General features: G+C 40.7%; 3 protein-coding genes across 9 annotated transcripts in view; 2 read left to right on the forward strand and 1 right to left on the reverse strand.

Moving 5' to 3' along the window:
• The window catches only part of pde4d (phosphodiesterase 4D, cAMP-specific), a 91,181-nt gene extending 82,149 nt beyond the window's left edge, over positions 1-9,032 (forward strand). For 3 of the 5 annotated variants that reach the window (XM_088377348.1, XM_088377352.1, XM_088377347.1), the window contains exons 7-14: positions 1,134-1,523; positions 1,822-1,920; positions 1,998-2,162; positions 2,960-3,059; positions 3,870-4,024; positions 4,143-4,265; positions 4,356-4,538; positions 4,624-9,032. In XM_088377348.1, the coding sequence (XP_088233474.1) occupies positions 1,134-1,523; positions 1,822-1,920; positions 1,998-2,162; positions 2,960-3,059; positions 3,870-4,024; positions 4,143-4,265; positions 4,356-4,538; positions 4,624-5,136 (1,728 nt within the window). In that variant the 3' untranslated portion in view covers positions 5,137-9,032. The remainder of the gene's footprint in view (positions 1-1,133; positions 1,524-1,821; positions 1,921-1,997; positions 2,163-2,959; positions 3,060-3,869; positions 4,025-4,142; positions 4,266-4,355; positions 4,539-4,623) is intronic. The other 2 variants (XM_088377351.1, XM_088377349.1) reach the window with 1 other exon arrangement.
• A 304-nt stretch (positions 9,033-9,336) lies between these two features.
• Positions 9,337-21,227, forward strand: LOC148397827 (adenine nucleotide translocase lysine N-methyltransferase). 2 transcript variants are annotated; one of them, XM_088377354.1, is made up of 6 exons: positions 9,337-9,448; positions 19,029-19,204; positions 20,120-20,224; positions 20,442-20,582; positions 20,654-20,704; positions 20,776-21,227. In XM_088377354.1, the coding sequence occupies exons 1-6, from the start codon at positions 9,385-9,387 to the stop codon at positions 20,950-20,952; spliced, it is 714 nt and encodes a 237-aa protein (XP_088233480.1). In that variant the 5' UTR covers positions 9,337-9,384; the 3' UTR covers positions 20,953-21,227. The 2 variants fall into 2 exon arrangements, with proteins under 2 accessions (XP_088233480.1, XP_088233482.1); XM_088377356.1 differs by lacking the exon at positions 9,337-9,448 and adding an exon at positions 17,905-18,203.
• On the reverse strand, positions 9,812-18,077 carry rab3c (RAB3C, member RAS oncogene family). Of its 2 annotated transcripts, none has more exons than XM_088377357.1 (5): positions 17,952-18,077; positions 15,664-15,888; positions 13,204-13,322; positions 11,741-11,865; positions 9,812-11,526 (listed from the first exon to the last, which is right to left on the reverse strand). In XM_088377357.1, the coding sequence occupies exons 1-5, from the start codon at positions 17,967-17,969 to the stop codon at positions 11,336-11,338; spliced, it is 678 nt and encodes a 225-aa protein (XP_088233483.1). In that variant the 5' UTR covers positions 17,970-18,077; the 3' UTR covers positions 9,812-11,335. The 2 variants fall into 2 exon arrangements, with proteins under 2 accessions (XP_088233483.1, XP_088233484.1); XM_088377358.1 differs by lacking the exon at positions 17,952-18,077 and adding an exon at positions 17,515-17,685.
• Positions 21,228-21,740: the final 513 nt, after the last annotated feature.

Below are 21,740 nucleotides of genomic sequence, written 5' to 3' on the forward strand. Positions count from 1 at the left end.
ACCTTTGTGTCCATTAAAAAAAGGGGAGGTGTTATTCAATAGCACAAACAATAGCGCAGTAAGCACTCTCGTGGCACCGTAATGGTCTATTTCAAGTGATCAATAGTAAATACCGATTCCCGTGTTTCTGTCAATATGCATGCATAATGTGTTTAGCCTGAAGGAAGTGACTCTTTTACCTATTCTCTTTTTTTTTTATTTTATTTTTTTTATGAGTTGTTGCGCAATTTTGCTATGGAAGCACTATGGAAAATCCTCCGATTTCAAGCACCCTCAATCCATCAAATCACAAAACCGCAACTGATAAGTGAGCTCCTGCCACTTCAATTAGACCCGCGTGATGTAAGGGACAGGCACAAACTGACTGTTACGCAAGAAATGCTGAACTAAATATTAGGTTACGGTGAAAGATGGCGGTGCACTCGCAAGGCATCCAATCAGGGAAAAAAAACTTTACAATGATGATTTTGAGATTAATTTTTGATTTAATTCGTCCAGATCCTACTCTGGAGCCACTTGCTTGTTTTGCTTTTTGAAAATGTTGTTACAAGGGTTAAATCCTTCCTTGGTATTTGGCCCAAAGGACGGGACACCCTTGCCCAAAATATCGTGACAAAGCTTGATCGCATGCCCTAGCCGTGCCCTGGTTGTCATGGTAACAAAAGGCAAACTTATCATAGACATATCCATCCATTTTCTATCAGGCTTATCCTTAATAAGGTTGTGGGCGCGCAAGCACCTGCCCCAGTTGACATTGGGTGCTTACATTAATCCCGTTCTTGGCTACAGTTTCTTCTCATTTTTGTTTATACAGTTTCAGTCAGAGCTTTTAACCTCAAGTTAGAATTTGTTTTTATATTCCATGTTTGTATTTTGACAACCTTGAAACATATCGCACGATTGATTGATTAGTTTATGCCTTTAATACATTTTGGAAAAATGTGTGCAAACGGTTTGGGGAAGGAAGATGGTTTGCTGCTGATGGTTAGATTAGTGTGACGTGGAAGAACAACCTCCTGGATAAATGGATGAGCCAGTACTTAAGTCTAGAATGTTTTGTTCATGTATTTGTTGTATTCCACGCGGCGCGTCCCGAAGTGACCCTATAAAGAGACACGTGTGTTTCTTTGCAGTTCAAAAGGATGTTGAATCGAGAACTGACTCACCTGTCAGAGATGAGTCGCTCTGGGAATCAGGTGTCTGAGTTCATCTCCAGCACCTTCCTAGGTGAGACGGGTTCTTCTATATTCAATTTTTTTATGAGGCGCCATATTGTCCTGTTTGATCTTCATGCTAAATCCTCTATCAGCTTTTTGGACCATCATCTGATTCTTCCGACTTTTGCAGACAAGCAACATGAGGTCGAGATGCCGTCACCTCAGTCTCAAAAGGACAAGGAGAAGAAGAACAAGCCTATGTCTCAGATCAGCGGTGTCAAGAAGTTGCAACACTCGTCCAGCCTCACCAACTCCAACATCGCTCGCTTTGGCGTCAAGACGGAGACGGAAGATGAGCTGGGCAAGGTATGCGCCTATTTTTTTTTTCTTGTTCCGTTCAACCTTCACTGTTCCAGCCAACATCTATGCAGTAATACCGTGTACCAGAAAAGCTCATCCCGTGTCTGCAGTATTAAGCTTTCGCCACTAGATGGTGCTAACAGACTGTGTAACAACTGAGTAGTTTAAAATTGCTTTACAAATAACAAAAAAAACACCATCAATGAATTAAACCTAACAACAACACCAAGATGACACCAAAGTAGTGCTTTAATTGTGTCAGTTTGGCTTTGAAACTCAAATACATCCTGTGATTCTCCAACAGGAGCTGGAACAAGTGAACAAATGGGGCCTTAACGTTTTTAAGATCTCCGAATTCTCTGGGAATCGGCCACTGACAGTCATGATGTACACCATATTCCAGGTAGTACTTCTTGCCTCCTGCTCACCAAAAGGTATTAAGTCAGCCTTTGGATTTGAAAAATTAATTCTTTGTTTCAGGAGCGAGACTTGTTGAAAACCTTTAAAATTCCACTGGACACCTTTATTACCTATTTGATGACCTTAGAGGACCACTATCACGGCGACGTGGCCTACCATAACAATATCCACGCTGCTGACGTCACACAGTCTACCCACGTGCTGCTTTCCACACCGGCGCTTGAGGTCAGGACCACACACACACACACACACACACAAGCACATTTTTTGTTTTTTATTAATTTATTTATTTATTTATTTGCAAAACTGAGACCTCTTCCCTCTTTGGTATATTAATTGTCAAATTGTGGCATTTTTCTTTAAAAATGTTTTTTCTTGTACTTGTGATTTTTTTTCCCCTTGTAATGCCACTTTTGTGTCATTTTTCTCTTGAATAAGGGCTTTCTTTTCATAACCCTAGAAATTTTCACACAATTCTATTTCCCATTAAATTCCATCTTTATTCTTGTAAGTTTTTCATTTTTGTTGGAAAACTTTCCCTGTAAAATGACATCTCCAGTGCCATACGTAACATTTCAATTTAATTTTCTTGTAAATTAGTACTTTTTCCCTGTAACATTTTTGCGTAAAAATTACTACTTTAGTCCTGTGAGTATCACCTTGAGTTTCCTGTCGTAAAATCATGATCTTTAGTTCCGTGACGTATTGCAAAATTACTTGCAAAATTATATATCTTCCAACACTGACTTTTTCTCATGTCCTTTTTTCCCCACAACACTTTCAGTGTTCTTAGCAAACAGGTTTTTTCTCGGAAAGTGATGTTTTTAGTCTCGTAACACCAAGTACTGAAGAAGAAGCGCGTTCACGCTCGCATACACACGAGCATGAACGCACCAGTGAGCACACCACAATAAGCTTCAATCAAACCCGAGCTCACTGCAATCAATGGCTCGTGCTTGTGGGGATATTTTTAACTTGTGCTTTTCTGATTCCTCCTTCCTTTCTCTCTCCCTTGCTGGCAGGCGGTGTTCACGGACCTGGAGATCCTTGCCGCCATTTTTGCCAGCGCCATTCACGACGTGGACCACCCAGGAGTATCGAACCAGTTCCTCATCAACACCAGTGAGTCTATAAGCGGTGCTATCTTAGCACCTACATCACTTTTGGTCACACAATACTCTCTCCTCACGTGGGAACACACACACACACGCACAATGTGTTTGCTTGTGAATATTTTCTTTCATCCAGGTCATTTGATTGTCAGCATTGAATCAATTACAACCGAACTGTCCCGGCAGTCCTAGAAAAGCGAACATCAATTATATTTAATAATCAAAATCATATTAATATAGTATTTTGAATATTTATGAAATCAGTAAGTGCTCCACGGAAAAAAGTTTCTAGACAGGGAAATACAGTTTGCTCCTATTCATATTGCAAATTTAAGAAATTAGATGTTTATTTCGTATTTAAAAAAAAATAAAAAATCAATCACTCACACACACACATACACACAGACTTGAACAAATGCGAGGTCCACGTGGCAGAGCTTCACGTGTGTGCATCTGTTCACGTGTGAAGACAGGTGACCTCGTGCTGTCAGGAGTTCAAAGTGGCTCAACAAACGTGCTGTTTAGCTTCAACTCAACATTATTAGCCACTCAGGCTAGCAGCTCTTCTGGGAAACTCAGCAGAGTCACTTTAAAAACAAGTTGCTTCACGAGCTGGGTTGAACGAAATGGCACAACCGTTATGAATAGCACTATTTCCGACCAATCATCGTTACTGAAAGTACATTTGGAAAATCTTCACAGAGCTTCTCTTCACCTTTTGTTACATCACAGCCTTATTCCAAAACGTTAAATTTTGAAGAAAAGAAGAAAAACCTTTTCCTTACTTAGCTTAATTGTCTCACTGTTTCCGTCCCGGCAGACTCTGAACTGGCGCTGATGTACAACGACGCATCAGTGCTGGAGAACCACCACCTGGCCGTGGGCTTCAAGCTCCTGCAGGAGGAGAACTGCGACATCTTCCAGAATCTCACCAAAAAACAACGACAATCATTGCGCAAGATGGTCATCGACATTGTGAGTGCAAAAATATCTATCTGTCTGTCTGTCTATCAATCCCTTTACAGTTGAGTTTAAATCTTCCAGTGTTGATTTATTCTCCTGATGAGTCCTAACGTGCTGCTTTCCATCTTAGGTGTTGGCTACTGACATGTCCAAGCACATGAATCTACTGGCTGACCTGAAAACCATGGTGGAAACTAAAAAGGTGACCAGCTCAGGAGTCTTGCTGCTGGACAACTACTCCGACCGGATACAGGTCCATTTTCACATCATCCGTCCTAAATACGGTCTATTCCAAAGTCCAATTGAAAACTTTTTTAATAATAATCGCCAACTTGATTTGTAGGTTCTGCAGAACATGGTTCACTGCGCCGACCTAAGCAACCCCACCAAGCCGCTGCAGCTGTACAGGCAGTGGACCGACCGCATCATGGAGGAATTTTTCAGCCAGGGCGACCGCGAGAGGGAGCGAGGCATGGAGATCAGCCCTATGTGCGACAAGCACAACGCTTCTGTCGAAAAGAGCCAGGTGAGACTCTTTGTACCTCTTTGGTGGTTCGTGTTGCGTTGGACCAACCAGGTCAGTCCTCATGAAGTGTCCCCCCGATGCGCAGGTGGGTTTCATCGACTACATCGTGCACCCCCTGTGGGAGACGTGGGCCGACCTAGTGCATCCGGACGCTCAGGACATTTTGGACACGCTTGAGGACAACCGGGAGTGGTACCAAAGCACCATCCCCCAAAGCCCCTCGCCCACCCTGGACGAGCCCGAGGACGGCGGGCGGCACCCGGGCGGGGATAAGTTCCAGTTTGAGCTGACACTGGAGGAGGACGGCGAGTCGGACACGGAGAAAGACAGCGGCAGCCAGCCGGAGGAGGATGAAGAAGAAGAGGAAGATGAGGACGAGGATGAAAACAGCTGCACGGACTCCAAAACCCTCTGCACGCAGGACTCGGAATGCACTGAGATTCCCTTGGACGAGCAGGTGGCCGAGGAAGAGGAGGTCGCCGAGGAGGGCGACTCTCCCTGCTCGCAAACATGTGTCGTGGAGGAGGAGGAGGAGGAAGAAGAGGCTGTAGCGGAAGGGAAGGAAGATGAGGCGGAAGTGAAATCTCCTGACACATAACAGTTTAGGGAGTGATGAACTGCTTCTTAGTAATGATTATTTATAGAATTTTTATTTTGGGGGGGGTATGTTTTTATCTTACTTGTATGTTCCCCTTCTGCCCTGCTCAGACACTGCTTTTAAAAGGGAAGTCAAGTCCAAAATCTTCTCGACTTAAATTTGATGGCGCTCCGCTTCTCTATACACAGCATTCTGATATGTGCTGTATTTGTGGAACATGAATTAAGTAGAATCTGTCTTAATGTCAGCAGCGAGTCGCCGTACAAGGCAAAATGGCCGCCCCTTGAGAATGATAAAAACGGGTAGATTTAATTAATTTCATTAATTCATGTTCCATAAACACAACATTATTCTGAAATACTGTATTTAGACGAGTGAGGTAGTTTAGAACATGTTGTGAAGACATTTTTTGACTTGACTTACGCTTTAAGCCTGCTCTAGACTGTAGCACACGAGCAAAAGATGATGCTGCAAAATTTCACGCATGCTCGCACTAGGCCGTTTGAACCGTGCTTGAGTCCACAATGTTTAGTTGTGATGGGTACACTTCACCTCAGAGGTGGCCCGGCACGATTTGGCACCAACATGCAACGCCGACATTATTAAATTAGAAAAAAATAAATGAAAAAAATTGAAATAATCCACAGAATAAAAACAAGGCAGTTCAAAATAGTAAAAAAAAGTCCACCTCGTGCGCTTACAGATGGGCAATGTGCGTGTCATGTAATTAATAATAATCGCCACTTTGCAATAGAAATAAATAGAATAACTAGAAAAAATCCAGAGTTAAAAAAAGCTGCGGCAGACATTGACATGCAATTTTCATGTCATATGATTATTATTTATATCCGTGCCAGTTATCCATGATAATTGCCCTCTTGTGAAATCAGCATGAATAGAACAACTAAAAATAATCCACAAATTATCCTCTTGCATCGTGCGTAGTTGAAAAAAACCCCACAATGTCAAAAAGTCCACATCTGACTGTCATGTGCTTCTCACCAGCTAATGGTAACAACCGCCACCTTGCACATTACAACTGAACAGAACAGCTAGAGATAATCCACAGAGTAAAGAAAGAATTGTGGCAAAACCAGCACGGTTTCAAATGGCCTTTGACTGTAAAAGGCCTACAGTATGGATCAGGCTTCAGCCGACACCCAGCACACATGAGCGCCGCTCAAACATGAGAAGCGCACGTCTGGTTCAAACATGTCCACCCACCGGTACTCTGTCACTTTTTGTTGTTGTTGTTGTTTTTGCACTCAGGAAAACTTTATATTCCTGTTCACACTAAGGTGCCGTATTTCCTGCTCCATCATTTGACCTTCTTCTCCTAAGTCTGAGAGGGTGTGTGTGCGTGCGTGCGTGCATGATGGCCTTTAGAAACACATTACGGATGTGGAAGTCTTCCTTGGAAAGTGGAGGGATACTGTCTTTGTCTTGTTGTCTTCTGGTCTTTTCTACACTTTTGCTTTACTGAGTGAGAGCGTACAATGAGGTCTTTGTGCGTGTGTGAGAGACTCTTGTGAGGTGTTTGCACTTGCTCCGATAGCATTTATACTCCTTAATCTACTCCCACTCGGCTAACTTGCTAGGACTTTATGATTAGCTTTTCTTTTGACCATGGAGGAGGTGGAAAAACAAAAAAAAACACAAGTTGAAGTGGGGTGAAGCCTTTAAATCTTCTTGTTGCCTACAGTTCTTTTTGAACGCATCTTGAGACAATGCAATGCTTTCTAGTCCATACAATGAAAAAGCACCTTTTTTTCTTTTGTCAAAGAATTTGTCCTCGACACAACGAGTAACCATGTTTAGTGATTAGCGGAGTGATTTTTTTTTTCTTATTGTTTTGTCACTTCCTGTTTTGTTTTTTTTCACTGCATTCAAGTTGGTAGTTTGTAATTTATTTAAATTTGATCTTTTTTTATCCCAATATTTTCAACTTGTATACCTTGCTTTTTTCCATTTTTATATCATTGTTTATTTTTATTTCCGTTCAGTGTCGTTTCATTTTCAACTTCAATCAGTTTGAGATGTTTTTAATTAATCTAACATGCCAACTTGTCTCCCTCACTCAAACGCTTTTTTTCACCATTTCCACACATGACTTGTTAATATATTTTTTCCTCCCTTAATTTGAATCCTATAAAGTTGGTACAGTACATAAGTCACTGTAGCATAGAAAAGCTTGCCAGTTTAAAAACCCAAATATTATTCTTATATTTTTCCTTCTTCTTCTGTGTACATAAAACACAATCAGCAGTTGCCAAAAAAGAAAAAACACACTTGAAGACTGCACACTGATTTATTTTTCATTTTATTTATTTTACTTTATTTGATCTCTCGTTTTGTTTGTGCCAAATGTTTTCCCCCTCCATTTTTCCCCCCCTCATGCTCACCTGATGCCCTTATCTGTAATACGATCTTTTTCGGTTTAACCGCTGTTTACAAACATGATATTTGTTGTTGTGTATATACTATATAGTTATTATTATTATCATTATTATTATTATTATTAATGTTATTACTATCATCCGTTTGTTGTAAATGGTCAACTTTTAATCATCCCTTTTGGTGATGGTGTGGCTGTAATCGCGTACCTCTTGTTGAGAGAATGTGTCAGAGAAAAAAATAATCATAAGGTTTTAAAAAATTGTTGCTTGGGGTGGGGGTAACTAACGAGGGGGGTTTAAGCCAAATTCATTTCTAAAAAGCAACTGTTCCTTGGCTCATGGGCTGTGCCTTAAATCCAACACTCTGTCGCCCTTTTTTTCTTTCTATCTTCTTCTGCTGCTGCATTAGAAACGTACAGTGGCCTGCAAGGACAAAGTTGCAAAACTCAAAACAAATGTCCATGTTGTTGGAATTGTGGCATAAATCACAATATTATTTCGGATGGAAATTTCACAATACAGTAATTATGCTGCACGGTGCTGTGCAATTGAACCACCAAATGTTTAAAAGAAAAAAATGTGACATAAAAAGTTTTAACAAAAAAAGACTTTGAAACAAATAAACAACAATCAATGGTCAGTAGCCTCGCAACAATACATATAAAAATTGACATAAATCAACAAAAAATATGTTATAGTCACATTTAGCAATACAATAGGGAAACAAACATTTAAATGTATTTTGGGGAACTTTGTGCTGTGAAGTTGTCACAGCCAAACAAAAACACATGTTTTCATCAATCAACAATTGGGTCTTTCACAACAAGTAGATTTGTTTTGCTTCTTTGTTTCTGCTACTTCTGGGCCACCGTAACAATGGCCCTCACCTCTTGATAAAATGCCTTTTTGTTTCACGTTTGAAGCCAAACCTTTGCTCATGGAAAGCACACAGGCTTGGCGACACACACACACACGTGCACATTCAGCCGCTGCTGCATTAAATTTGGCTGAAACACTGACAATGAGTGTGTGTGTCGCTAATAAACATCCCCCTTCCTTCCCTCCTTCCTTCCTTCCCTTCCTGGCAATAGAACACAACACTCCGGCAAACAGAGACGCTTCTTCTGACACATATACTGTAGATGCTAAACAGCCCTGGCCCAATGGAAACAGTCTGTTGTTCTTCTATGTGTTTTATTTTTTAATGGTATGAAAGGAAAAACACAAACTGTAACTTTGAAATAAAAGAAGAAGAAAAAGAAGAAAATAAAAAGGTCTTCAGGACAATTATTTTTTGGGGTTATGTCTTTAGAATGCCAACTTGTCTGGACGTTTCACAGGACAATTCCAAATGTTATTTTAATGGAATCCTTGTTGATTGCAGTCTATTGGATAGAACTGTAGAGCATAACACTTTGTGTATAAAAAAGTAAAAAGAATGAAAAAAAAATGTTTTATATGCAATGGATTAAATAAAAGCATGGGTTGATTCTGCCTAAATTGGGTATTCCATCATTTTTTTCAATTATGCATACAAAAAGACACATTTAGCTAAATTACATATTGCAGTATTCAATTTTCCCACAAAAAGTAAATACATAAATATTTTAACGTAATTAATAATTACACATTTTTAAATTAATTGAAATATTTGTCTGTTTGAAATAAGATTAAAGATCAAACTTTGCAAAAAAAAAACTTTTTCATATTGATAAAAAACAATAGATTACTCATCAGTGTTGAGAAAGTTTATTTTGCGTGCACGTTACGCACCTGCGTAAATCAAGGAAAACGGAGCGTGTGCGCGCTCGTCTGACCTGCATGTCACTAAGGATCCCAGGAGGAAAACGGAATGAGCAAGAAAAATCACTGCAGCACACAACGCAGGTCAAATACAAAGTACCAAAAAGGAACCGGTAAGCTCACTTAAATCCTCTTTGTGTCAATACGAGTGACTGGGGCATTTACATAAATCCATTCAAAAGTTTGTTTTAACTCAAAGGGGGAAAAAAATATTATATATTTTTCTATTATTTATGTCAAACTTTTCATAGCTATTTTCTATATACCTGCTTTTACAAATAATATGCAAAATAGTAAATGTTGGAATTTGTTTGCTGGTAATGAATGATTTCCCTCACTCTGTGTGCGCGTGCGTGTGCGCGCGTGCGTGCGTGCGTGCATGTGTGCACGCTCAACACTGGGTGGTGCTAGAGCTAATATTATAGTGCAAGTCAAAACGTTGACATCACAGTGGAAATAACAGAGGACCCCAGAAGGACATTGAATTGGTTTTATTTTCCACGATCTCAAACATAACTTTGTCATATCTCATCAGTTCTGCAAATCACCCTGCTCTAACGCAGACATTTTTGCTTGAGATCCATACGATAATATCTTATTTCATGGCTATTCATTGCATCAAATTCTAACATTACGCACACATTCTGGCACACGCACACACGCACACACTCATGCACAACGTCTCGTTGAATCCTCACGACAACACTGCAGTTTGACACGACCGACATGTAGAGCGGGGACGCCATCTGTTAATTTTTTTTTGTCTTACAAAATGATTTACCCAAACAAAATGGAACACACACACTGTAGTTATAGTGATGGAGAGAGTATTTACAGGCTTTTAAAGTCAGAAAATATTGCACTTATTGGCCCATTTGCATGTCACGGCGAGTGCCGCAAGCATGCTTTTTTTAAATCTGTTAACGTAGCATTTATATATATATATTTATATATACTGTACATGTATACATTTATTTTATTCATAATGTCAAGGTCATGCATGTTCCTGCTATTTTGTTGCCTATACACAACAAACAAACAAACAAACCTAAAATGAGTGTGGTTGTTTTTTTTAAACCTTTTTGTCTTTTTTTTTGGCACACATATTTCATTGATTGCAAGTGTTCTAAAAAAGCCAAAAGGGCCTTAAGGACACAAAAAAATCAACTGGTTACAGCTCACGTTTGCAGTGCCCTCAGCACCCATTAAGAGGAGCTCTTTCTTCATTGGCATGCTGACTACAACAGGAAACGATTCTAATCAACAATCAATTCCCCCACCCCATCCCCACTAGCTGTGTAGTACACTTCCTGTGCTGTGTCATTGTTACGACATTGTCTTTTTAAGATGAACATGTGATTGACCTTGTTACGGCGGCATGCTAAAAAGGGCATCGATGGAGTACAGCGTGAAAAAGTAAAAACGCAAACAGAAGTCAGGCCATGATGGATGCTTAAAGGCCACTTTTTTAACGTGTGAAAACTCCCAAAAAGTTCATTAACAAACACATACTCATTGAGGAGTGCCCTATTTGGCAGCGTAACATTTAAAGTAGACATATGATGGAGATTTCACTTTTTAATGGCTTGTATCCAAATAGTTGCATGCTCACTTGTGTGTCTTATTTTAACTAGGGTTTAGAATTAGGGGTTAGTGTTAGGGTTTAGGAGTTACTTTAGTGATCAGTTTATTAAGACATCTAGGAACTGTTTAAAATTGTGAAAGCATTTGCATAATATGTCTCCTTTAAATACACAACACAATCACTGTTTTTCATTTGTTTGGATGCTTTACAATGGAGTGGACTACAAATATGGAGGTTATTGACAGTGTCTCTAATAGCACATCCTGTAACTTCTTATTTGCTCGCATTAGAAAGTGACGAAGGTTAGGCGATAGCACGACAGCATTTTAATATCTCTACCACTAAAGGGCCCAGATGGCGAGGGGAAAGGGAAGAAGGATTTGTGGGGGACAAAAACACGATACAGTAAGTGGAACTAACAGTTGCAGCTGGGCTGCTGCAGCGGCGGAGCACTGTCTGTCAGTTTGGCGGTGGGCGCTCCAGCTGTAACGGCGGGGTCGCCATCCAAGCTGTCGGACATCTTGTCGCAAATGAGGTCGACGAGGCGCTCAAAGGTTTGCTTGACGTTAATGTTGTCCTTGGCGCTGGTCTCGAAGAATTCAAAGCCTTTATCCAGTGTTTAACAAGAAATTTGTACATTTACCATTTATGTTTTAATAGTTATGCAGTTTTTGCATTTACATGAGCATTTAGAGTTAGCATTTCCTGAAAGAGATTTTTAAATACAGATACTCAATATAGTTGATAGGAGAGCTTCGTATGTCTGATTCACACTTTAGTTCAAGGTGCAGCCCGCAAATAAGGTCTTTCTCACACTTACCCAGCTGTTCCGCCAACAGCCTGCCGCTATCCACCGACACCACTCGTTCCTCTTCCATATCACACTTATTACCAGCAAGCACCACTTGCGCATTATCCCACGAGTATGTTTTTATCTGGGTCGACCTGTGCACAACAACGTAAGAATACATGCTTCGGTCAACAAAGACAAAGACAAAGACAAGTTGTTATTGGGTCACTGGATTGCATGGAATCTTTTCAGCTGAAACGGAGAGATGGGCATGTTGTGAAGTTGGTCCGCCATGTGGACAGGTCAAAGGTTGAGATTGCCTCATCGTTTGTTATGTGAATCACTGCTGGCAGGAAAGGGAAAGTGGGTCAAGTGCTGTTCTGGGATGAACATGTGCACTCCTATGTAGGTTAATTTTTTTCTTGTTATTACGACTGCTCCAAACATTGAGGCAAATATTTATAAAATCTTCTCAGGACAGACATGCGGAAGTCGAGAGGTGTAAAGTGAAGAAAAATGCGAGTCGTGAAAGCAGGTTACGCACTTTTGGACATCCGACATCCGCAGATCCACTTTACTTGATTGTTAAAAAGTCCTGCAGCCAAACGATGCGTCAGTGTTTGTGCAAAAGAGTCCCTGTGACTCAGTGAGGCGCATTGAGAGAAAGAGCTTAAGGAGCAAATATCTCCTGTGGTGCTGCAGCCCCACTCAAAAGTAGGCCAGCGAAGATGAAGGCTTCCAAAAAACAGGAGAGCAAAAGAGGCGGCAAGACAGCCAGACATGCTGTGTATGTGTACAGAGATACAGTATGACTCACTTAGAGAAAAGAAAAAAAACATCTGTGTGGCGCGGCGGCACCAGAATAGGAGGTTTGTCGCAGACAGGATACGTATAAAAACGTCACACAGGAGGAGAGAATGGTTGCCATGGCGATGCCTTTTTTTTTCGCAATACGTCGCAGGGTGCGATGGGAGGAAGCGGAATGAAAGTGACAGGCACAAAAAGTCGATACAGGGTGCAGATTGGATTACTCTATGACAGGCAGTGAAATTTAAAACGGGGAATGTAGCAATAAGACCAACAGAATATAGCAGTTCGGTAATGTTTCAGTTTTGGGCTCATGTTCGGTTGTATCTTGGTCCTTCTTAGCGTTTTTTTGTTGTTGTTTTTGTAAGCATTCCTCCCTCACAACCTCTGCTCGTCTGGTTCTGCATTTTCAGGGACTACAAAAACTTGAAATGGTAGCTTATTCAAAATGATATATTGTCCATAGCGTGTTTGCATGAGACTTTTAACAAGCAGTTTCGTATTCACCACCCAGAAACTTGCTCTCTAAAAATGATTGAATGTGACCCAATTCAGATGATGACACAACACTATGCGACCTTGATTAGCATTAGTCTATTATGCATGTCCTGTACATAGACACTAAATATAAATTTGCCTACATCATGACAGCCCAAAAATAAAAGCCTACTAAATAATAAACTTACCAATCCTGCACGGCGCCAAAGGATTCCTCATTGGTGATATCATACATGAGGATGAAGCCCATGGCGCCGCGGTAGTAGGCCGTGGTGATGGTCCTGTAACGCTCCTGGCCTGCTGTGTCCTACACACACACACACACACGCACACGCATGTACTGTTCACTGTCATGTGCATACATAACTGTCCATGACAATCTGATTACAAGAGAGTATAAACCACGCAGGATGCAATGGCCGCATTTAATCGCATCCTTTGTGTCGTGTTCACCGTGCGGACATCATTCTGCTGAGTGCCTCGCAATAAATCTGCACTGACACAGAACAGTGACTCAATTTTAGCGTCTCCTCGAAAAGCTCAGCCAAGCTGTGTAAATATTTTGTTTCTAAGTTCGAGATAGAATTTCTTTCTCAGCTTTAATATTGGATCTCATTCGATTGCGTTTATGTAAAATTGCTGATGAATCTCCAACTAGGTCATTAGGAAAAAAAATGGAATGATTTTAATTAGTTAAATCATATCAGTGGTTCAATCTTTAAGTAAATTGAGATGCAACTGCATAATTGTTACTGTGGCTGGTGTAAATCCCGCCCAGTGGAAAACCAGAACACTGCAAAATATCACCGTGGAAACAAACGCCCGCCGTTGCACCTTTTGCTCTGAAATCTCAATGAAAATGCAAATGACGATGCTTTGATGTGCTTGATTGTAGAAGAGGACGTGTGGGCTATTTGTTTACTCCTCGTCCCGTTTGCCACAAGTTAGATAACGACAACACGAGGTCTGCCGTTTGCGCTGGGCAGTTTGTTCCGCCCACAGTAAAGTGTGTTTTGCGGGGAGCGTCTGTCTGTGAATCATGTTGGAGGGCTTTTTTTGGCTGCTCCACTTGGCGCCACTTTACCACGCTTTGCAATCCGTCGGCATGCGCATGGCTATCACCGCAGTGTGCTCGCTGTAGCTTGAGGCCTGCTCTGACCTTCACTCTGCAGAGATTGAACTTGCATGTATACACACACACGCACACACACACCACTGACCTTTTAACTGCTTGCAATGACACACATAAAAAATATGGAATAAAGACGTTGGGAAAAAAAAAAGCTATGGATAATTGTGCTTCCCTTGCTTGATTATACAGTCCAAGATGATAGTACAGTTTTTTCCGAGACTCATTAGAGAAAAGCTGAGAGCATTGCTCCGGTGATTTGTTGTCATTTAAATGTCAAGAGAATGACTGGAATGAGAAAAAAAAACCTGCTGAGTCGTGCAAATGAAAAGCTGGGCTGGACGCTGACAGGAAATCAATGCAAACAGCTGACACCATCAAGCAGAGAGCTGTTGGGCGGAGGCATTTATTTTTGATACTAATTGACTTTGTCAGTTATGTTTTATAATCTAAACTATTAATATTGCAAATTACATGTTTGCAGCCATTATTTCAGTAATGGTGGGGAGTGGCACCGATTTGTTCAAGCCAACTTTTATGAGCATAAGATCATTTGGAATTATGGCAAAGAAGCTCAGCCCTTGTTTCATTGGTATCTTGGTCTATTTTTTTCTGTCACTTTTTAACAGGCTTGGGTAATTTGTCATTAAATGTAACATACTAATTTAACTTACTGTAGGTTTGCAGTCTAGTTTGCTCCTTCTGGCATGGCCAGAAGGCAGCATAAGTCTGTCTTGTCTTTTATGTCTGTGATTGATTGTGGCGAGTTGTCACAATGCATTCAAGGGCGGTTTAGAAAAAAGGGCTACAACATGTATAAAAAGAATTGACGTGTGCTAATGACTGTAAAAGTGGGGAGGGGGAGCGGAGACAGATCCGAGACAGATTTTCTTTGCTATTTTCAACATGACTCGGTTCCTATTACTGGATTAATTTTGCGCTAAATCATCAAATATAGATAAGATCCAATAAATCGCTGTCATACAGCAGCCATAAGCGGCTCGCTGCAAGTGTCAGCTTAGACCAATTAGAAGACGACCTGGTAGTTACTTGAGAGCAAGGAGGACATTTAACTAAAAATGCACGCATCAGACGGTCATGATGCTGTTGAAAGCAAATCTCGGTAGTTGAATGTCAGGGGCTGGCTAATTGCTGCAAAATAGTTTAACAACAAGACATGCCGTTTTCGACAGGAACGTTAACCTTTGGCGTGAAATTTAAGAGGCAAGGGAAAATGGGTGACAGAGCAAGAACGAGACAATGTGCTTCTGCAAGTCCTAATTAAAAAAAAGCTTCAGTTCAGCTTCACTTCCACATACAGGAAGGTGTGACCGTGTGAGTGTGTGTCCTTCCCCTCCTGCTGAGCGCCAAGCTAACACTTACTGAGCTTCTCTCACAAATGTTCAGACTTCCATCTGCCTCCCCAATTCCAATGAATGTCAAACCACAATGACAAAATGCATGATTGCGGAGAGGACTTTTTGTTTTATAATCAACCCTTAAGTTTGTCATTTCGTACCCATATCTGCAGCTTGATCCTCTTGTCATTTTTGTACACCGTCTTCACTTTGAAGTCGATGCCCACGGTGCTGACAAAGGCCGAGGTGAAGGCGTCATCGGCGTAGCGGAATAGGAAGGACGTCTTGCCCACGCTGCTGTTGCCGATGATCAGCAGCTTGAACATGTAATCGAAATTTTGGTCACCTCCCTCCCCTTTGCCTTTTGCATCCTGAGTGGCAGCCATCTGCAACGAAGAGAAGAGAGGATGAGGAGGCCGCTATTGAAGGAGAGGCTGGGCAACGTCGTGAAAAGGATGGGAAGGGGCTGCATTTGTAAGCAGGATATGGCTTTTACTTTTAAGCGGTCGACAAGGGAGTGGCCGGCTGGCTAACAGACAGACAAACAAACACAAATCATTTTTATTAGCAGTTCAACCTTGGAAGATGTCTGAGGGTCATTCCATGATAATATAATAAAAAATTCTAAGGCTTAATGGCTCATCTGGTTTTATGATGGCCAATGGCCACTATTTTGCTGCGATTTAAAATTTGATTTTTTTTTTCTTCTTAGTGTGATTTTATTCTTGTGACATTTAAACGTTTTCTCCCAACATTTCAACATTATTCTCAAAAGGTGGGTTTGAGTCACATACAAAGTACATTACTATGTGCAAGTCTCAAGTCATAACTTTCAAGTCTCAAGCAAGTCTTAAATTACAGAGGAATTAAAAATCAAGCAAGTCAAGTTGAGTCAGCACCAAATTTGACGCAAGTTGAGTGAAATCATGATGTAGATCAAGCAAGTGGCAAGTCAAGTCTTAAAATTTTGCTCAGTCACGTACATATATATACATATATACTGATTCAACACAAAAGTGCACTTGTTACATTTAAATGAACACACAAAAAGTACATTTACATCTTTAAATATTAAACGGCTTGAGGCTATTGAAGTAATTTATGTATACAGTACAGTACTTATATTATTTAGAAAATAATTTCTTCACTAATGTCTACATGAGCATTTACACCCATAAATGTATCCAACACTATTAGTGACAAATATTGACATGTTATACTTTATAGTATTTGAACGTCAACGTGTACCGTAATGATCATAGATACAACCAAATTATGTTTTGGTTTCAATCTGTTTCCTAAATCTATTTGTGTGTAAATGAATGAGAGGCATACATGCTGTATACTGTGTGAGTTGTTGCTTTATGAAGTTCAGTGAAGCTGACGTGCATTACAGTTTTGCTCTGGCATGTTGTTTGGTGGAATTTGTCAAGCAAAATGATCCAAAACCCCCCAAATAGTACCATCTGTTGAATTAGGTGGGGCATTGCAATCCCTGCCCCTGATGCAGAGTCACCAACTGAATGCTTCATGTAAATACAATAACCTTCTCTCACTATGTTTGACCTGCTCGTTTCTACGTCACCAACCGGCCACTTACCGACACACACAGACACACAACGACACACACACACACACACAAAGACACATACACACACAATCATCTTTGCTCCAAGGTGAACCGTGCAGGCAAAAGCACCGCATTCACTCGTGCCAAACATATGCTGCCTTGCTATCATTTTAAAATAGAATTATTTTAGCATCCACTTTGCATCTTTTTGTCTACTATGAAAAAAAACACTTGCAACCATTGAGGAGCTGTCATTTACACACACGACTAATAAATGAATAATGAATAAAAAGAATGACACGATGTGATAGGAATGGAGGAGGGGGGTAGAGGGTGTTGGTAGTGGGGAGGGGGGCATACCGGCTAACGCTAGCGAGGTCATTTATGACGAATTATATGAGCCATTCACAGATGAAGCCAATAGACATGCTGATAAACAAACCTGTCTCCAAGGACTTTGGCTCGAGTTCAATTTGTGTCAAAATTATCCTCCTTTGTTTTAGTCAATATTTGTTGGGTTTTTGTTATTTTCCGTCTTTTTTCCCCCTCTCCTTCTTGCCCACTGCGCCTCGCTCGTTGGCTGTGTTGAAGCAATTTCAGCACCAGGGAGCTGTTCCCTCCACCTCCCCCTCCCTTCTCGCTTTCTTCTACCCCCCTCCCTCCTATGACAGTACGAATTGCTACTGACGTCATGTATTATCAAGTTGTAGTTTTCTTACGGCTCAGACGCGGAAGCGCATCCACTGCCGAAAAAAGGAGCGTTGACTATATTTACCAGCATGCAACGCGGTACGTGCGTACATAACCGTGATTTACGGTGACAACGGAGTGTGATAAATAACCTCACGGCTTGCGTGTCATAAAATACCGCTTCCTTACCTTGCCGTACAAGTCCATTGTGTTTAAATGAATAGAGATGAGGACATCAATAACGTGATTGCATAAGCTTGAAAACTACTATTGTGCAAGCATGGGGACAAGTATGGGCGATTTTATGGAGCTTGGAGTCGTCTGTGATAGGACAAGTGGCCGGAAAAGTGTGCTCATAGGCCGGCTACGGTGGGAGCTGCCCTCCCCCGTAATGGTGGCTCGGGCGTTGAAGTCTACGCAGTACATTCGCTCCAGAAGCAGGTAAGGTAGGCTGCACTAACAAGCCTGCTTGTGAATCGCAGCACTTGTATGAATAAACAGCATATTTTCACAATGCTTCTGGGCACTTTTCTTCATCTTGTGGCGTTTTTGCCACGCTTGCAGCCAGTTTTGATAGTTGTGACGTGCGCAATGAATTTGTAGAAGAAAATACGCAATAAAAGAGATCAAATATTTTGATTAATCACCAGATAGTGCAGGAGGCACTTTTTTTCTAGGAGGTGTTGCGTGGCTAAAAGGTCCAAAGTAGCGCCCTGTGCTTTTTTGCACAAGAATCGATCTGCTGCTTGCTACTAACTAAAGGCCAAACTCGAGTCAAGTTAAGGTCAACACTTGGATGCAACTGAGCTAATTTAGACCTTGGCAAATCCTAAACCAGATGTCACTACAATGATATAAAAAAAAAAAACACTACATGCAAAAACCTGTAATGTGCATGCATTTTTTTTTATTCTCCAACACGTCTATCTCGACATAGAGTAGGGACAGTACTAACCATCTGGACACCTACCCACTCCTCACCTTACCCCGTCCCTATTTGTGGAGGGAGACCAAGCCTCGCACCGAATAGCGGAAATGATGTCAAACTATTACTTGTCTTGCTAAGGCCAGAGATTTTTGCAAGTAACGGGGTTAACAATAAAATGAATATGCCAATATGTGGCAGTAGTGTTGTTCAACAAAATCTCTATTATTAGAGAAGCTAATACTTCACCTAATTTGTTAGACAAAAAAGTGAATAACATTGACTGCTTAGACCAGAGAACAAAAACATGGTTAATCTTTTGAAACACTTTTCTTTCATAGAATTGTCAATGGAAGACTCCATCGAAGTGATCCTGCAGGACTATGAGAAGGTCCTTCCTTTGAGCAATCCTCATCCGGTGTTGTCGGCCTGCACTGGTGCCCTGTTCACAGGTCTCTATGGAGTGTGGAGCCTCTTCACCATGCCCGGCTTCCGGAAAATCCCGCACAACCTCAAGGTGCTTCAATGTTAGCCCCCCCCCCCTTTAAACCGTCTGCCTGATTTGTGTAAAAATCAATGCAAAATAATACAGACTTGCACATTAACAATCATTTGGGTTTTTTTTGTACGTGTGTGTGCATAGTGATAGCAACAAAAGTATCAAAGAAAAGTCACCTGTAACCTAAATTGCATTAATTATTGTACATATGAAAGAGATTCTTTGTTGGACATAATGCAGACTCTTTTCCACAATCAGACCAAGAAAACACGCCGATCTGGAGATGATTGTCCCTAAGTGAGTTGTAGTTTTGTGCAATTACCTTGCAGTTTAGTCATCTTTTCCCATGATTCCCTAACATGTCAATGATATGCCAGTAACCATAGTGGATAAATGATCATGCATATACGCGCTAAGATAAACCCAGTACAAAAGATGTATCAGGAATCCCGCCTTTGATAGTAATTAATTGGTCCACAAATTTTTACTTCATTTTTTAATCTGAGATGCACCAGTGTAATTTCTGTAATAGTTTTTAATAATCTTATTGTATTTGGATTGTGTTCAGATTATTTAGATTTTTTTAAAAATGATTAAATTAAATTTATTGTTAGAAATATCTAATTTTACATTACTTGTGTCTAAATATTTCATATTGTGTTGAATCTATTGCAATGTTTTTAACTATTCCTTATGGGTGTGGTTTGCAATGTTATGATTACATATAGTTCAAGTATTTTTAACTTAATATGCATGTTGGCTGCAAGAAATTAGAAAGGACCTATATAGTTGTTAGAATACATCAAAACCTATATTTGTGAAGAAAGGTTCTCTTATATAATAAGTGTTTATGGGATAGATTAGCTTGTGCAGATGTACCTAATGCAGTGTCCAGTGGGTGTAATTAATTGATGTATGTGTACTTTTCTCCAGGTGCCCTATTTGCCCTCCTGTAGGGATCAGACATGGAACATCATGAAGCTGCTTGATGGCCGCACAGGTCGCTTAGCAGATCTGGGATCAGGAGATGGGAGAGTGGTGGGTGAGCTGCTATGCCTAAGCTTGAAGTGTGTAATGTATTGCACTGTAAAGGTAATAATGGTGGAATTGGACTCCAGGAAGTATCGTGGTGACCTCTGCCAAAGCTAATGCCAATCTCAATAAATTAAATTTGATGCACCTTGTGATTGACTTGCAACCAGCCCAGCGCTATAAAAAATCTTAAATGACATGGAGAAATGTTGTTATCTCTCAGGTGTTTGCTGCCTCCTCTGCTGGCTTCAAGTGCACTGGCTTCGAAATTAACTCCATTCTTGTTGCGTATGCCAGGGCAAAGGCCCGTTGGACCGCATTGCCTTCCAGCCAGGCTACCTTTGTTAAAAAAGACTTTTGGAAGGTAAGGTGGATGTGCGATTATTTATTTATGGATCTTAGACTAACGTTGAATTTTATTTCTTCTATCCATAGACGGATTTATCACAGTACAACAACGTGACGGCTTTTCTTGCTACAGGAGTGGTGAGTTAACGTTTTCCTATCATTACGCAATAGCACTTTGGCTGATGCAGCCTCTCCTGATGGTTGGACAGATGGAAGTGCTCGGAGAGAAGTTGCTGAAAGAGCTTCCTGACGATGCACGAGTCATCGCTTGCCGCTACCCTTTCCCCGGCTGGCCTCACCAGTCCACTGTCGGCTCAGGACTTAACCAAACGTGGGCCTACGACATTGGCACTGTGAGGTCCAGTCTGAGGCAAAATGTCAAATAACGTGAGGGAACAGTAGGTCACTCAGGTGACCCTCAGTTGTGCAATGCTTTTTTCATTAATGTTGGACTGAATGTTTGGAGTATATCTGAATGTCCTGCATGAGTCAACCACCTTCAATAAGCCTTCAATAAGACAAATCATTTCCTGCTCGCATGCAAATTTTAACATGTGAAAAACTAGCAGGTGAGTTTTTTCTTTTTAAGTGTAGTTCTTTAAAACTTCTCATTTGTTTGACCTAATTACTATGACATTAAATATGAAAATACTGTAATGGATTTTTAGTGACTTTTCTGGTTATATCTAAGTGGGCATCACTAGTGCTTGTTTGGAATAATGTAGATATCATTAAGTGGTTGTTTGTACAGTGTTACATAAAGAATATTAACAACATTGAAAAATTTAGCTTGGTGAAGATTGAGAAAAAAAAATAGGCTTCAACAAATTTAGAAGTTGCACATGAAAACTAATCCACCACGTACGAAAACTTCTGCAGGTTTGATGCAAGGTAATATGCGCACTCCATTTACCTAAGCTGAAATGCACTACACGCATACAACCACCCAGGGGGCGTTCGTGCTCCAAACAGCTGCAAAGACGGACTCCAGCCAGGACTATGCTTGAGAACGACTAAATACATCAACTGCATATCTAATCCCACCTAAATTAAAATTATTTGCTCAGAATATTCAAAGTGAATTAATTTTTTGTGTGATTTTTATTTTACTACTAATGCAAGAAAAATAGTCACAATCATCAAACACCTCTTTAGAGTTAGATATAAAATATAA

Source organism: Syngnathus floridae, chromosome 5 (assembly GCF_059516105.1).
Source record: "Syngnathus floridae isolate MCC-2025c chromosome 5, RoL_Sflo_1.0, whole genome shotgun sequence".
Classification (NCBI taxonomy): domain Eukaryota; kingdom Metazoa; phylum Chordata; class Actinopteri; order Syngnathiformes; family Syngnathidae; genus Syngnathus; species Syngnathus floridae.

Excerpts from the sequence above, each read along its gene's own strand:
- LOC148397827 (XM_088377354.1), top strand. The coding sequence starts at position 9,385 with ATGAGCAAGAAAAATCACTGCAGCACACAACGCAGGTCAAATACAAAG. Across the intron at positions 9,449-19,028 it reads AAAGTACCAAAAAGGAACCG|AATTGTCAATGGAAGACTCC; the intron begins GTAAGCTCACTT and ends TTTCTTTCATAG. Across the intron at positions 20,705-20,775 it reads CTTTTCTTGCTACAGGAGTG|ATGGAAGTGCTCGGAGAGAA; the intron begins GTGAGTTAACGT and ends ATGGTTGGACAG.
- rab3c (XM_088377357.1), bottom strand. Across the intron at positions 13,323-15,663 it reads GGATCAAGCTGCAGATATGG|GACACAGCAGGCCAGGAGCG; the intron begins GTACGAAATGAC and ends GTGTGTGTGTAG. Across the intron at positions 11,527-11,740 it reads GCTGTTGGCGGAACAGCTGG|GCTTTGAATTCTTCGAGACC; the intron begins GTAAGTGTGAGA and ends CACTGGATAAAG.